The 12355-nt window shown below is 34.0% G+C and overlaps 1 protein-coding gene across 1 annotated transcript; it reads right to left on the bottom strand.

Annotated features, from left to right (window-relative positions):
* Positions 1-8109: 8109 nt before the first annotated feature.
* On the bottom strand, positions 8110-9099 carry LOC141509757 (olfactory receptor 2AJ1-like). Its single transcript, XM_074219530.1, has one exon. The coding sequence runs from the start codon at positions 9097-9099 to the stop codon at positions 8110-8112; it is 990 nt and encodes a 329-aa protein (XP_074075631.1).
* Positions 9100-12355: the final 3256 nt, after the last annotated feature.

The raw sequence follows: 12355 nt of genomic DNA, 5'->3' as shown, positions 1-12355 counted from the left end.
CTTATTGTCATTTGACAATAGTTTAGATCAATTAGGTTGGATCTAAAGAATTCTAAAATAGATAATTGACTTGATCAGTTGATAGAATTAAGCAGTAAATTATTTCTAGTTTTAATATTTCACCAAATTCAAGACCTCTGATTTTCCAGAGTTGATAAAATAAAACAGAGACTTCTTGCTGTGGCATTTAAGGTCACTAACACTGGGTTTCTAATTTCTTTACACAGTCTCATTTCACTCTTCTCAATGCCCTCTAGGTTATCATAATGATCAAATCTTGAAGTATTTCTTAAAAGGTTGCATTATGTAATATACTGAACTTTGAAAAGGGATATGCAGAAAATGGACAAAGTGAACTTCTCCTGGTGACCATGGATTTCCTTTCTCCCCTCTCTGTGCATGAATTCAGAGACCATTCAATGCTGATTCTCTGTAATTGGAAATTCTTTACATCTGTCAAATTCCAACTATTAGCACCCTGCCTAGATATTTCTTCTGCTCTGCTCACATTCCACTCACCTAGCTGCATATTTTGTTACCCACATTAAAGAGTATGTTCCTTATATTTTTATTACATTGATAAACACAATATTCAATCAAGATGCATATATTATAAATGTAATGTGTTGTACTAAGCACTGGGAACATGAAGAAATACAGCTGAGAGTCTACCCTCACCCAACTGTGAGCATGAAGTCTCGCTCAGAAAATGCACTTATTGCAAGTAAGTGGAATTTCATTATTCGCTGATGGTGCTCATTGAGTCAATTATTGTGGGTATAGCAGAGCCTGGCTCCAGTTGGTCAGAACCAAAGAAGAATAAGTTTCCACTTCATTTCCCCATTTCCCATTTCCAGCACATCCTATGCCATGAAGATGTTAATCCAAATGCAATCAGCAGTGTTATCTTACTGACTTTACTGGAAAATAGACTCTATCCTCAGTCTCCAATGGTACTTGGTCCAAAATGAAAGATATTCATCAACACTGAGGCTTAATTATTTTTTTCTGCATGAAATAGTATATGACCTCTAACAGGGATAAAGAAACCATTCCCTCCATCATCAATAAAAAGAATTAATTGAAGAGGAAACGAATAATGAAGAAAATCATTCAAGTTGATGGAGATCTGCCAGAAGGAGCATGCATTTATTTTGCTGTCTCCTGGCTCAGAAGGCAAGAGAAGGTAATACATAAATGTGCCCTTATTTTACCATTCATCACTCATCTCTTGATCTATATGTTCTTCTGCACACCTAACTCTGACCCTTTCACAAAACAGAATCTAAAGTTTGTAAACATATAATAAATGTGAAACATTACTTTAAGGGACTCTATAGCATTCTTCCCAACTCTGGTGTACTAGAAATTAGAGATGGTGGTAGAGTGAAACATAAACATTTTAGGGAAAGAATATTCATTTAAAAGAATGAAGAAATGTCGGGGCAGCTAGGTGGCACAGTGGATAAAGCACAAGCCCTAGCGTCAGGAGTACCTGGGTTCAAATCCTGTCTCAGACACTTAATAATTACCTAGATGTGTGGCCTTGGGCAAGCCACTTAACCCCATTTGCCTTGCAAAAAAAACCCTAAAAAAATAAAAAAATAAATGAATGAAGAAATGTCAAACGAAATACCTGTGGAACAATTGCTGATTGAGAATAGAGAGTTTTCTGGCTCCAAAAAGAGAACATATACCAAATCATCTCCTGGTATGGGTAGAGTTGAACCAGTTGACCCCAAAGGTCTGTCTCAATTCTTACCTGGGGGATTCCAGATGAACTAACATGAAGCATTCAACAAGCAAGGAAGATGAATTGTTTGCTTAATTAGATCCCCAATCACTTAGCTTCATTCCAAATAGTTTTAGACAACACCTTCATTTTCATATTGTTTATGTAATAGGTGCCTTCCCATTAAATTATAACAGTACAATTAGAAGACTATAATATAAATATTATTGGATTTCGAATGAGTATCTGAGTTCTAATTCTCCTGCTATTTACTACGTCCTTGAACTTCAGCAATTAAACTTACTTTGCAGTGACTTAATTTCTTAGTATATGAAAACAAAGGTTAAGTTGGGGTAGGTGAATTCTAAGATCCAACCCGTCTCCCAACCAATGATCCTTGGATTTAGTAGGAAACATCATGGTATATGGGAATGAGAATCTTGAAGACCAAGGTTCAAGTCAGGTTAAAGGAACTCCCTGATTCTGTGAGCCACTTAACCTCTCTAAGTTCCATTGTTTTCATCTGTAAAATAGGTATAATAATATAACTACTCAACATTTGCTGTGGCGATAAAGTCAGATAGGAATGTAACCAGTCACTAAAGAAACATTATTTTTCCAATGACATTAAATATCCGTTATTGAAAGCATTGCAAATTGTAAGGCACTAATGAAATGTCTGTTATTGTTAGTGCTAAAATTAATTTTTACTCTGTGATTCAATTTTTATGAAAATGCTAGAATGGAACCCAGGTATTGGCCAAACTCTTATCCTAACTGCTAAGATGCCCTCTTCCTTACAAGCATCCGTATAGATGACAGTCCACCCAGAGATCCCCTTGTAATCTAAGAAATTCTTGTTCACTTAAGATTAACTAAACTAAGAAAAAAACACTTACACAATTTAAAAAAAAATTTATAGTCTCAACCAACGTTTTTAGGAACTTGCCTGATCCAAATGGCCTGGGAGACTAGCAAGCTAAGAATGAAGAAAATGCGTGGTGGCTCTGATTCTTTATTGCTTTCAACCAGAAATATAAAGCCTAAGGATGCCTGTGACATAAAGTGCTAATGTTGCAGTTGCCATTTCTTTGTTACTCCTAATTAGTGGAAAAAGTCCCATTTGGGATTTATTATGGGCCTTTAGAAAATCCATTTTTCCTGGCTGTCCCCTTCTGATTTTCTGGACCAATTGGATATTTTCTGCAGATCCATGGATGAATAATTCCCTAAATACCTTTGTAGAGAATGACTAGAAGACAAAGAAAATGGTCAAGGACCTTGTGTTCAGTCTATGTTAGGAATGCCCAATGGAACTCGGATGCAGGGCAACTCAAATGTTCAATCCTTTACACTATAACATTTATATAAATCATATGTATATACAAATATAAATTCAATTGATTTTACCAAGCCCTTCTGGATTTTTGTTTCAGTCAAGTTTGTTTCTTTTCTATCCAATTTTTGTTTTTCATAGTGAGCATACTGAAATGATATTTCCTTCTCCACTTCACTTTGTAACTGAAAAATTGAGGAATGAAGGTTTACATTATTCATCCAATGTTCCAGAGCCAGTAGCTATCTGAGGTCAGATTTTACCTCCTGAATATGAGTCCTCCAGATTCTGTGAATAGTGATACACTGTGCTTAGATAGGAAACACTTTTATTGATTAGTGGTCTGCAAGCACAATGTTTGCAATATAATCTGGAACTCACCACCAAACCTAGCAGTAGATAATCTAAAAAGCATGCCCTTTATGGGACAAGTTAGGACAAGTGACAATTGTGTAACTGATAGTTGGTATGTCCAAAGGATTGCTTAAATACATGCTTTTTTTTTTTCGTTGTAACTAAATTCATTCAAAACAAGGTCAGATTAATAGTTAGAGAGGAAAGTAAGGACCATTGTCATGGAAAACCTCCATTTTCATCATCCCTGTGTTTATAAATGGTTTAAAGGATCCATCCTTATATACATTTTAAGCGACAAAATGCAATAAGGATAGAAGTATAAACACTTGAAGACACACTTCTTCACACTTGGGTCTCTTCCGAAGAAAACCTGGGTCTTTGGAGAGAATGGACTCAAATTTTGGACTGAATATTTGGATAATGATGTCTTTATGAGGAAGAAGTATATCTCAGAACTTATTGAAATCACAGATTTCAATACACATTGACATTGATTCAAGAAGTCTTTGCCGTGTGACAAATATTATGCTGCGTCATTGACAGGCACCTAACAGTGCCTCCCCTGTAGTAATTCAGAATTTATGTGACCCAGTACATAGCCTATAAAAGTAGATTGTGGATTTCTTCCATTGTTTTGTGGAAATTAAAACTGTATAAGAATCTCAATTTATTTTGGGGTAAAACATATTGGAAAATGTACATAAGAGGATAGTTAAAGAAAAAGAGTATTTTAAAGAATCAAAATAGCAAGTCTCATTTGGAGACAAGATATTAACGTTTTAATGAATCAGAAAAAAATGTCACCAAATTTTAAAGTTTCCATTGCTATCATCAGTGAAATAATACTACCTAATCAAAATTGTAAATTGGATTTCTGTAGCATCTGGGAAATTGAAATAAAACTTAATTTGGTCTTAGGTTAAATACCATTTAGTATTTTGACTATATTCAGAAAATTGTTGATTTTTTAAATCCTTTTCAGTAAAATTTTCAGATTTGGCAAAAGAAATAAGAGGAATCATTCCCCTGGTCTTAATGAACATCACTAGTCATAAAGTAACACTTCCTATAAGACTTATATCCTTATTTGTTGTTCCTTTAATGAGATTCAGTTTCTTCATACTTCAATATGTATGTTTTATTAGTAAATCCTGCGTTTTTTGAGGTAATTTTCTGAATGGGCATTTAACAAAATTCAACTCACTTGATTGGCAACTAATTAATCTAATTGGTCAGGTATGGATTAACCCTGTGCTGCAACTCTGTGAAGTCTGTAATTGAAGGAAATTGACAACAATATTGGACTGCTTTGATAATTGTGAAATTGTTAACAGAGTTTTTGGTGCAACCTTATTTGATTTTTTTAGGACTACAAAATAAAAAGCAAATTATAAAGACCTGACAAGTTACTGCTTTATAATAGGGATTACTTTGCCTAGGTGCCTTTCCTCTTTAGTTTAGACAACTGAGCCACCTAAAAAAATAAGTGAATGAAATAAGTTAGGAATATACTTTAAAAGGTTGTTACTACTTTTGTGAATAATTTTTTATTTAAAGTTTTTAAAATTGAAATTTAAGGTAGCGCTTTTGTGTGTATGTGTGTCTGTATGTTTCTGTGTATGTGTGTGTGTGTGTGTTGGTGTATGTGCATTAGAACTATAGGGAATGTAGGTGGCCTAGTGGATATAGTACTGGCCATCAAAACACATTAACAGGACTTTAATTCAAATTATAAATTATGAAATCCTTCTTCTAGCGGTAAACAAATTAGAAGTAATTTAGGATGTGCTCACTTTTGAAGTAGATTGATCCCCAGCATAAGGGAAGTAAGGACAGGGTTGGTTTGAAGATCTGTGAGGGAATAATCAAGCATTGTTTTCAGAAGGCAAAATAGGGTGGAGGGAGGCCTTACAGTGGATAGAACAACAGTCCTGGAGTCAGGAGAAGGCGAGTTCAAATCCATCTGTAGACACTTAATGCTTACTTAGCTGCACGTCCTTGTACAAAAAAGTTAGTTGTCCCAGAAATTTTTATTTGTAAGGATAGGTTCTGAAAAACCAAAACATTTGGAAATGTAATCGTGTTGTGCACCACAAACAGAATGAAAGAATTAAAAAATGTTAAGTGAAATAAATGCCTTATGTAATAATTATGCTTTATTGATGACAGTGATTCCAGTGTAATTAAAATAATAATTCTATTTATCCCTAAGTAATAATCAGTGACATTTTGTATGTGGGCATCGAAATTAACTTTAATTTACTATTTATATAATGACCAGGTCCCAGTACATTTCTCCTCTCATTTGGAGAAATGTATAAAAGTTATTACCCTGGTCAAGACAAAATCTATATTACTAAACAAAAGGAAGCATAATTAAGGTTATTTTATTTATGGTTTATAAAGTTCTTAAAATTATTAACTGAAGGACAATGATAATATTTTAATTCTTAAAAGGGATTTTTAAAATCATCTCCTTTGAAATACTCCTCAAGGATATTCTGGATTAATTCTTCAAAGGGTCTTTATCTATAAGCCAATGTTGTCTAAGGATGTATTTCTATAATTTTAATTAGAAGATATATAGCTAACTAAGCAGTACTATTCAAAGGAACTATCTATGTCAATTTATTTCTAGTGATACAGTTAAATTTAAAAATATACTTAGTATATGTTTAAAGGTGTTTTAAATTTTGTTATATTAAATGTATATTGTGTTCTAAAACAAAAAAAATCCTTTACCTTTTGGTACTGTCTTTTATTTACAAAAACTTTGCCTTTCTAAGGCTTTTTGGGAGTTTTTGAATGATGCATCAATTTGAATTTGATATGCTTACATTTTTAGGATTTAATTCTAATAAAAACAAGAATTGTTTATATGACCTCTGCCTTGATCACACATTTCTGTATGCAGGGGATCATCTCATTAGGACTAATCTTATTCTTCATAGCAATTTACTTTAAAATATCAGGTAGATAACATGCCATTTAACCTACAAATCTCAAAATTCTAATATTTCTCAAGGAAAAATTTGCTTTGAAGTATCTTTTTTTCCCCTAATAACAATTATTTCTCCAATTATCCTGAAAGTCAGAAAATCTCTATCTGAGAAAAAAAAAACCTAGATTGGATATGCTGTATCCATGAATTGGTATTTTATTCCCAGGATTCCTTCTTGTAGCTCCTGGCTTTTCTTCTAACTGTTCCTTATCTGAACCTGAGAGCCATATTTTAATCTTTCTTCTGAGGTTTATTTCTTCCAGATTACAAGTGATACATCTCAGTCTCAGGACTCAGTCAGATACCATGCTGTATCTGACCTCAGCCCCTTGGATACTGAGTGAGATGAATCTTGGCTGTTCCTGGGACTCCCCCTCAAACTGGACCTGCTATTTAGGGAGAGTTCTGTCATTGAGGCAATGTTTGTGTGTGGGGTGAATAATGAATCAAAAGGGCAGGTGTAAGATTTTCTTTGTAGCAGTGAGAACCCAGTTGAGGTTATTGAATGTGTAGTAAACCATTCAGTACAGTTACATGATTATCTTCATTTCTGTTCTCTAGAATGTGAGTAGTAGTGATGGTGGTCAGTGATGGAAATGATGCAAGGCAAATGCAATTACTGAAATGATAAGGGGAGAAAGACTCAATAATATTGTGTTTATTTTGTACAAATGCAGTAAGAATAAATATTGAAATGGTAGCACAGTCCATATGGCCAAGGATTTCATGTTCTAATTGATAGAGAACTTAACAAGAGTTAGGTTGATAATATGGAAAAAGAAGTAGAAGTTGGGTAGTTGAAGGATAAATTAATATGATAAAGATATATATCTATATATCTATATAATATTTATTTGTAATCATGTATATGTAAATATATTTGTTCTGAAGAGATTTACTGCATTGGATAGAGTATGAAATTTTACTGATGTACATGAACAAACATATTTACTGGGTGAAAAAATTTGGAAGCATTCTATTCGGTTTCACTAGAGAGAGTACTCGTGTAGCAATCATTAATTCGAAATGCTAGTTAATTTGTTTCAGTACTCCAAAGGGAAACTAATGATCATCAGCAATGCAACAATAAAAGTGATCTTTCTATATATTCATGATAGAACTAATTTCTTTGGTGAGTTGTGAGCATAAATCTGCATGTGTTTATGTGCTTGTGTGTATAGGTGTGTTTGTTGAGCTGCTTGCTATCTTAGAGTAAGACCTGCAAAAGATGGAGAAATTGGATTCCACAGGGTGGGGCAGTGAGGAATTCATTGCTAAAGATAAAGTGTGCTACCAAGAACATGCAGTTGGATGTTATCTAATATGTTTCCAAGAAAATGAAAGATTTGGGCATGAATCAGAAAATTTTCGAATCATCTGAAATGTTATCTAAAGATTTACTTACTGTCCTCTACATAGAAGATGGCTGTCTAATGAAGAAACTGAAAGTCGAATAAATAATATTATACTTGATATAAATTAAACCAGAATTCATGAAATAAATTCTACAAATCACTGCAATGGCAAATATATTTTCCTTGAAGAGGCAAATATTTGAATGCCTTGTGTTGATTTAGGTGTATATTTAAAGATAATGAAAAACAGTACTATCGGTATCAATCTCCCCTTCTCCTAGAAATTCCTGAATGCTTCTTGGAATATTTTGCAAACTTTTATGATTTGTCATTCATGAGCATTCAGTCTAATTTTAAGTAAATTTTCATTCTTGTGAATAAGAGTCTTTCCTAAAACTTTCTTCAGAGCACATAAGACATCTTTATTTCTGAAGCTGTAGATAATAGGATTGAGCACAGGAGTGAGAACGGTATATGTGATGGCTAAAATCTTGTCCTGACCAGGAGTATGATAGGACCTTGGTCTCATGTATGTGAAAATAATTGACCCATAGTAAATGGTAACCACAGCCAGGTGGGAGGAACAAGTGGAGAAGGCTTTTTTCTGGGCCTCCATGGATTTAATATGAAGCACAGTTCGGAGAATCTGACCATAAGAGGCAAGGATGATGGAAATTGGAATTAGTAGGAAGAGTATACCAGTCACATTGAGTCCGCTTTCATAGTGTGATGTGTCAGTACAGGCGAGTTTCAACAAGGCTGGAACTTCACAGAAAAAGTGGTCAATGGCTCTGGTGCCACAGAAAGGGAGAAGTAGTACATAAATGGTATGAACTGTAGAGTTGACTGTTCCCCCAAGCCAGCAGCCAGCAGCCAGAATGACACTAATTCGGTGACTCATGAGGATGGGGTACCGCAATGGGTGGCAGATGGCTACATAGCGATCATAGGACATCACTGTGAGAATAAGGCATTCAGCACTCACGAAGATGACATAGAAGAACATTTGGAACCCACAACCTGCAAATGTGATGGATTTCCTTCCAGAAATGTAGTTACTGGCCATCTTGGGAATGATATTGGAGATGTGCAAGATATCCATGAAGGAGAGATGGCTGAGAAAGAAGTACATTGGAGTGTGGAGGCGGATGTCAATGCGAATAAGAAGAATCAATACTGTGTTTCCCATAGTTGCCACCATATACATGATGAGAATAAGTGTTAAGAGGAGCAATCCATCCTGGTTTCGATCCAATAATCCTAATAGGATGAAATCACTAACAAAAGTTTGATTTTTTTCCTTCCCCAGGAGTATCATTTCACTTTTTCACCTAAAGTGCAAAAGACATATTGTAGAATAGGAAGCAAATTGGATCAATACAAAGCACTAGATAAAATCCGTAGCAATAAAATGAAAACGGGCCAAAAATGTAATTGGGTCATCAAGTTCCGATTCAAGGAAATCAAATAAATTACCTGAATTAACTGAGTCCTTGTGATATTCCATTCATTGACTGAGAGGATGGAAATATTATAATGGCTTCTGAGTACAGTGGTACCTTCAGGTACCTTTCTTAGTTGATATTTTTAGCTTACTATACAATCAGGAAGCTGATCAGTCTCAAAAAGCCTGACCTTTCCTTCTGCCTGTTTAGCAAAAAAAAAATATTTCCTAATGCCATACAGTGAGCAGAAACTAATGGAAATTTGATGAAAAAAAATTTGCAAAATATGTATACACTTCATTCAGTAGGAAAAATAAAATTCTCTGATCCAATGAAAGATTGATGGGTTCATATCATAAGCACTATCCTTTCTTGAAAATGCTTTTTATTTTTACTTTGTAAACCAAAACAAACATTTCCATAATATAATATATTGAAAAGAAAGTTGCAAATCAGTTATGTCTAACTTGATTTTCCTTTCAAATATATAGTCTTTTTTTTTATTATTTTATATCCTGTGATAAACCTGTTCTATAGATGTCTGCTAAGGGAGACAGGCTTTAATGAATTGTTTAGGATCACACAGCATCACAGTGCATACACACACACACACACACACACACACACACACACAAACACACACAGAAACATATATATATATATATATATATATATATATATATATATATATTTCTCACAAAGGTATATATCAGTGAATGGTGGTGGCTTGCCGTACAGTTGAGGTGAGAAAGGTATAACAGTCAAGATTTGCACTGAATAAGCCTGATAGAGGATGCACAGATACATAAATGGTTTATGTGTATACATATATATTTTCATATATATATTATTTTATACATATACAAAATGTGTGTTTTTCTATCTAAAATAAATGTGTGTACACACACATAGACATGCAAAATTATTTTATACAAACTTCTTTTTTTTTGTTCTTGGAATCAGGATGATTCTTTGCTCATATATCTATTTTTAATCTATGTATTCATAAAATTCAAAATAATAATCACACAAAGTCAATCTTAAAACAATATTGCTATAACGTCATACGGCATTTCTCTCTTTCTTCTTTTTTGTGCATATCTTCCATGCTTTTTTAACATCAATGAGCTCATCATTTCTTATAGAATTGTAGTATTCCTACACAAATGTAGAGCACAGATTTTGAAGCCATTCCCTAACTGATGTAGATCACAGCAATTTCCATTTCTTTACCAAGACAGAGGGCAGTTATAAACATCCCATTCACATTTAAAGTTATAAATATTATTGAATTGTCCTCTACCTTCATTTTGCTCATTATTTCCTTTCTCAGTGTCTTTTTACCCTCTCCCTCTCAATTTCTTTTTTGCTCCCAGTCCTCTCACTCCTTTATCCATTAAACCTCTAATAATATGGTGCCCATCCTCCACTAGCTCTGCTAATTCTAATTCTAATCTCTACAACCCTCCAAAAAGTCCCTCCCCAATTCTATTCCTCTAATCTCCAAATTCCTCAAATCTTTTCTGGGAGCTGAGCTAATTGATGTACAGTTATAATCTCTTCATCCTCACAATAATTCTTAGAGGGAGGATTACTATTACCCTCAATTTAAACATGAGAAAAACTAAGGAAGACAGAGTCTGAATGAACTGTTTAGGTTCACACAGCTAATATATATATATCTGCGGCTGGATTTGAAGACAGATCATCTTGATTCTAGGCCTACCCCTATCTATTACAACACTTAACCATCTTATTGTAAGGGCCATAATTATGCTTCAAGATTAAAAGGAAATCAACAAGGACAATGCTGCATCGCCATTTTTGCTCCCAAGATGTCATTAGTCTTTTCTGACATCTTTTCACAAATTCAACATATTGAGTGATATTTGCAGTGGAAATTTCTTCTCATTTGGCTTCTTTCTATTAAGAAATCACACTTGTTTTGCTATTAACACCTTGGGAAAAAAGTTGCTCCCAAATGTCTTTAGTCTTTTCTGGCCCCTCTTCTGAAATTCACCTCATTAAGTGTTATTTGCATTGGATATTTATTTTCATTCTAATTCTTTCTTCTACAAGTCCATTTGAAAATGAATCTTCCTGGGCCACTAGGTGATGCAGTGGATAGAGGACTTGCCCTGGACTCAGAAGGACCTGAGTTCAAATTCAGTCTCAGACACTTAATAATTATCTAGCTGTGTGGCCTGGGGCAAGGCACTTAACCCTATTTGCCTTGCAAAAACCTAAAAAAAAGAAAAGAAAATGAATCTTCCATAAGCCAAAAATGTTAAATAAAATTTTAGCAATGAGACTATAGGAAGCTATTACTAGAATAACACACCATGATCAGGAGGGATTTATGCTAGATAGGAAGGGATGGTTCAATATTAGGTAACCACTCAACAAAATTGAACATATTAATAGCAAAGCCAACTGAACTCATATGATTATCTCAATATATGCTGAAAAAGCCTTTGATAAAATGACAGCATCCATTCCTATTAAAACGACTAGAAAGGTTAGGAATAATTGGAGTTTTCCTTAAAGTAATAAATAGAATCTATGACATCAACAAATATTATATGCAATTGCAATAAACTCAGAGCATTTCCAGTAAATTCAGGGATGAAACAATGATACCCGTTACCACCATTACCATTCAATTTACCATTAGAAATGACAGCTGTAGCAATGAGAAGAAACAGAAATTGAAGGAATTAAAATAGACAATGAGGAAGCAAAGTATTGACTCTTTGCAAATGATACAATGGTATGCTTAGAGAAGCTGAGAAAATCATTTAAAACACTCCTGGAAACACTTAACAAATCCAGCAAAGTAGAAGGATATAAAATAAACCCACATGTATCAACAGCATTTCTGTATATGAAGAAGAAAGTCCAAGAGAAAGAGATAGAAAGAAAAATTCCGTTTAAAATAACAATAGATAACATTAAATGCTTGGGAATCTACCTCCCTAGACAAACCCAGAAACTGTATAAACACAATTATATAATGCTTCCTTTTTAAGGTTTTTGCAAGGCAAATGAATTTAAGTGGCTTGCCCCAGGCCACACATCTAGGTAATTCTTAAGTGTCTGTGGTTGGATTTAAACTCAGGAATTCCTGAC

This window comes from Macrotis lagotis, chromosome 1 (assembly GCF_037893015.1).
Source record: "Macrotis lagotis isolate mMagLag1 chromosome 1, bilby.v1.9.chrom.fasta, whole genome shotgun sequence".
NCBI lineage: Eukaryota > Metazoa > Chordata > Mammalia > Peramelemorphia > Peramelidae > Macrotis > Macrotis lagotis.
The sequence above is the reverse complement of the archived record's forward strand: the minus strand, read 5'-3'. Positions and strand labels throughout refer to the sequence as shown.

Bases quoted from the DNA above. Each gene is read 5' to 3' on its own strand.
- LOC141509757 (XM_074219530.1), bottom strand. From the start codon at position 9,099: ATGATACTCCTGGGGAAGGAAAAAAATCAAACTTTTGTTAGTGATTTC.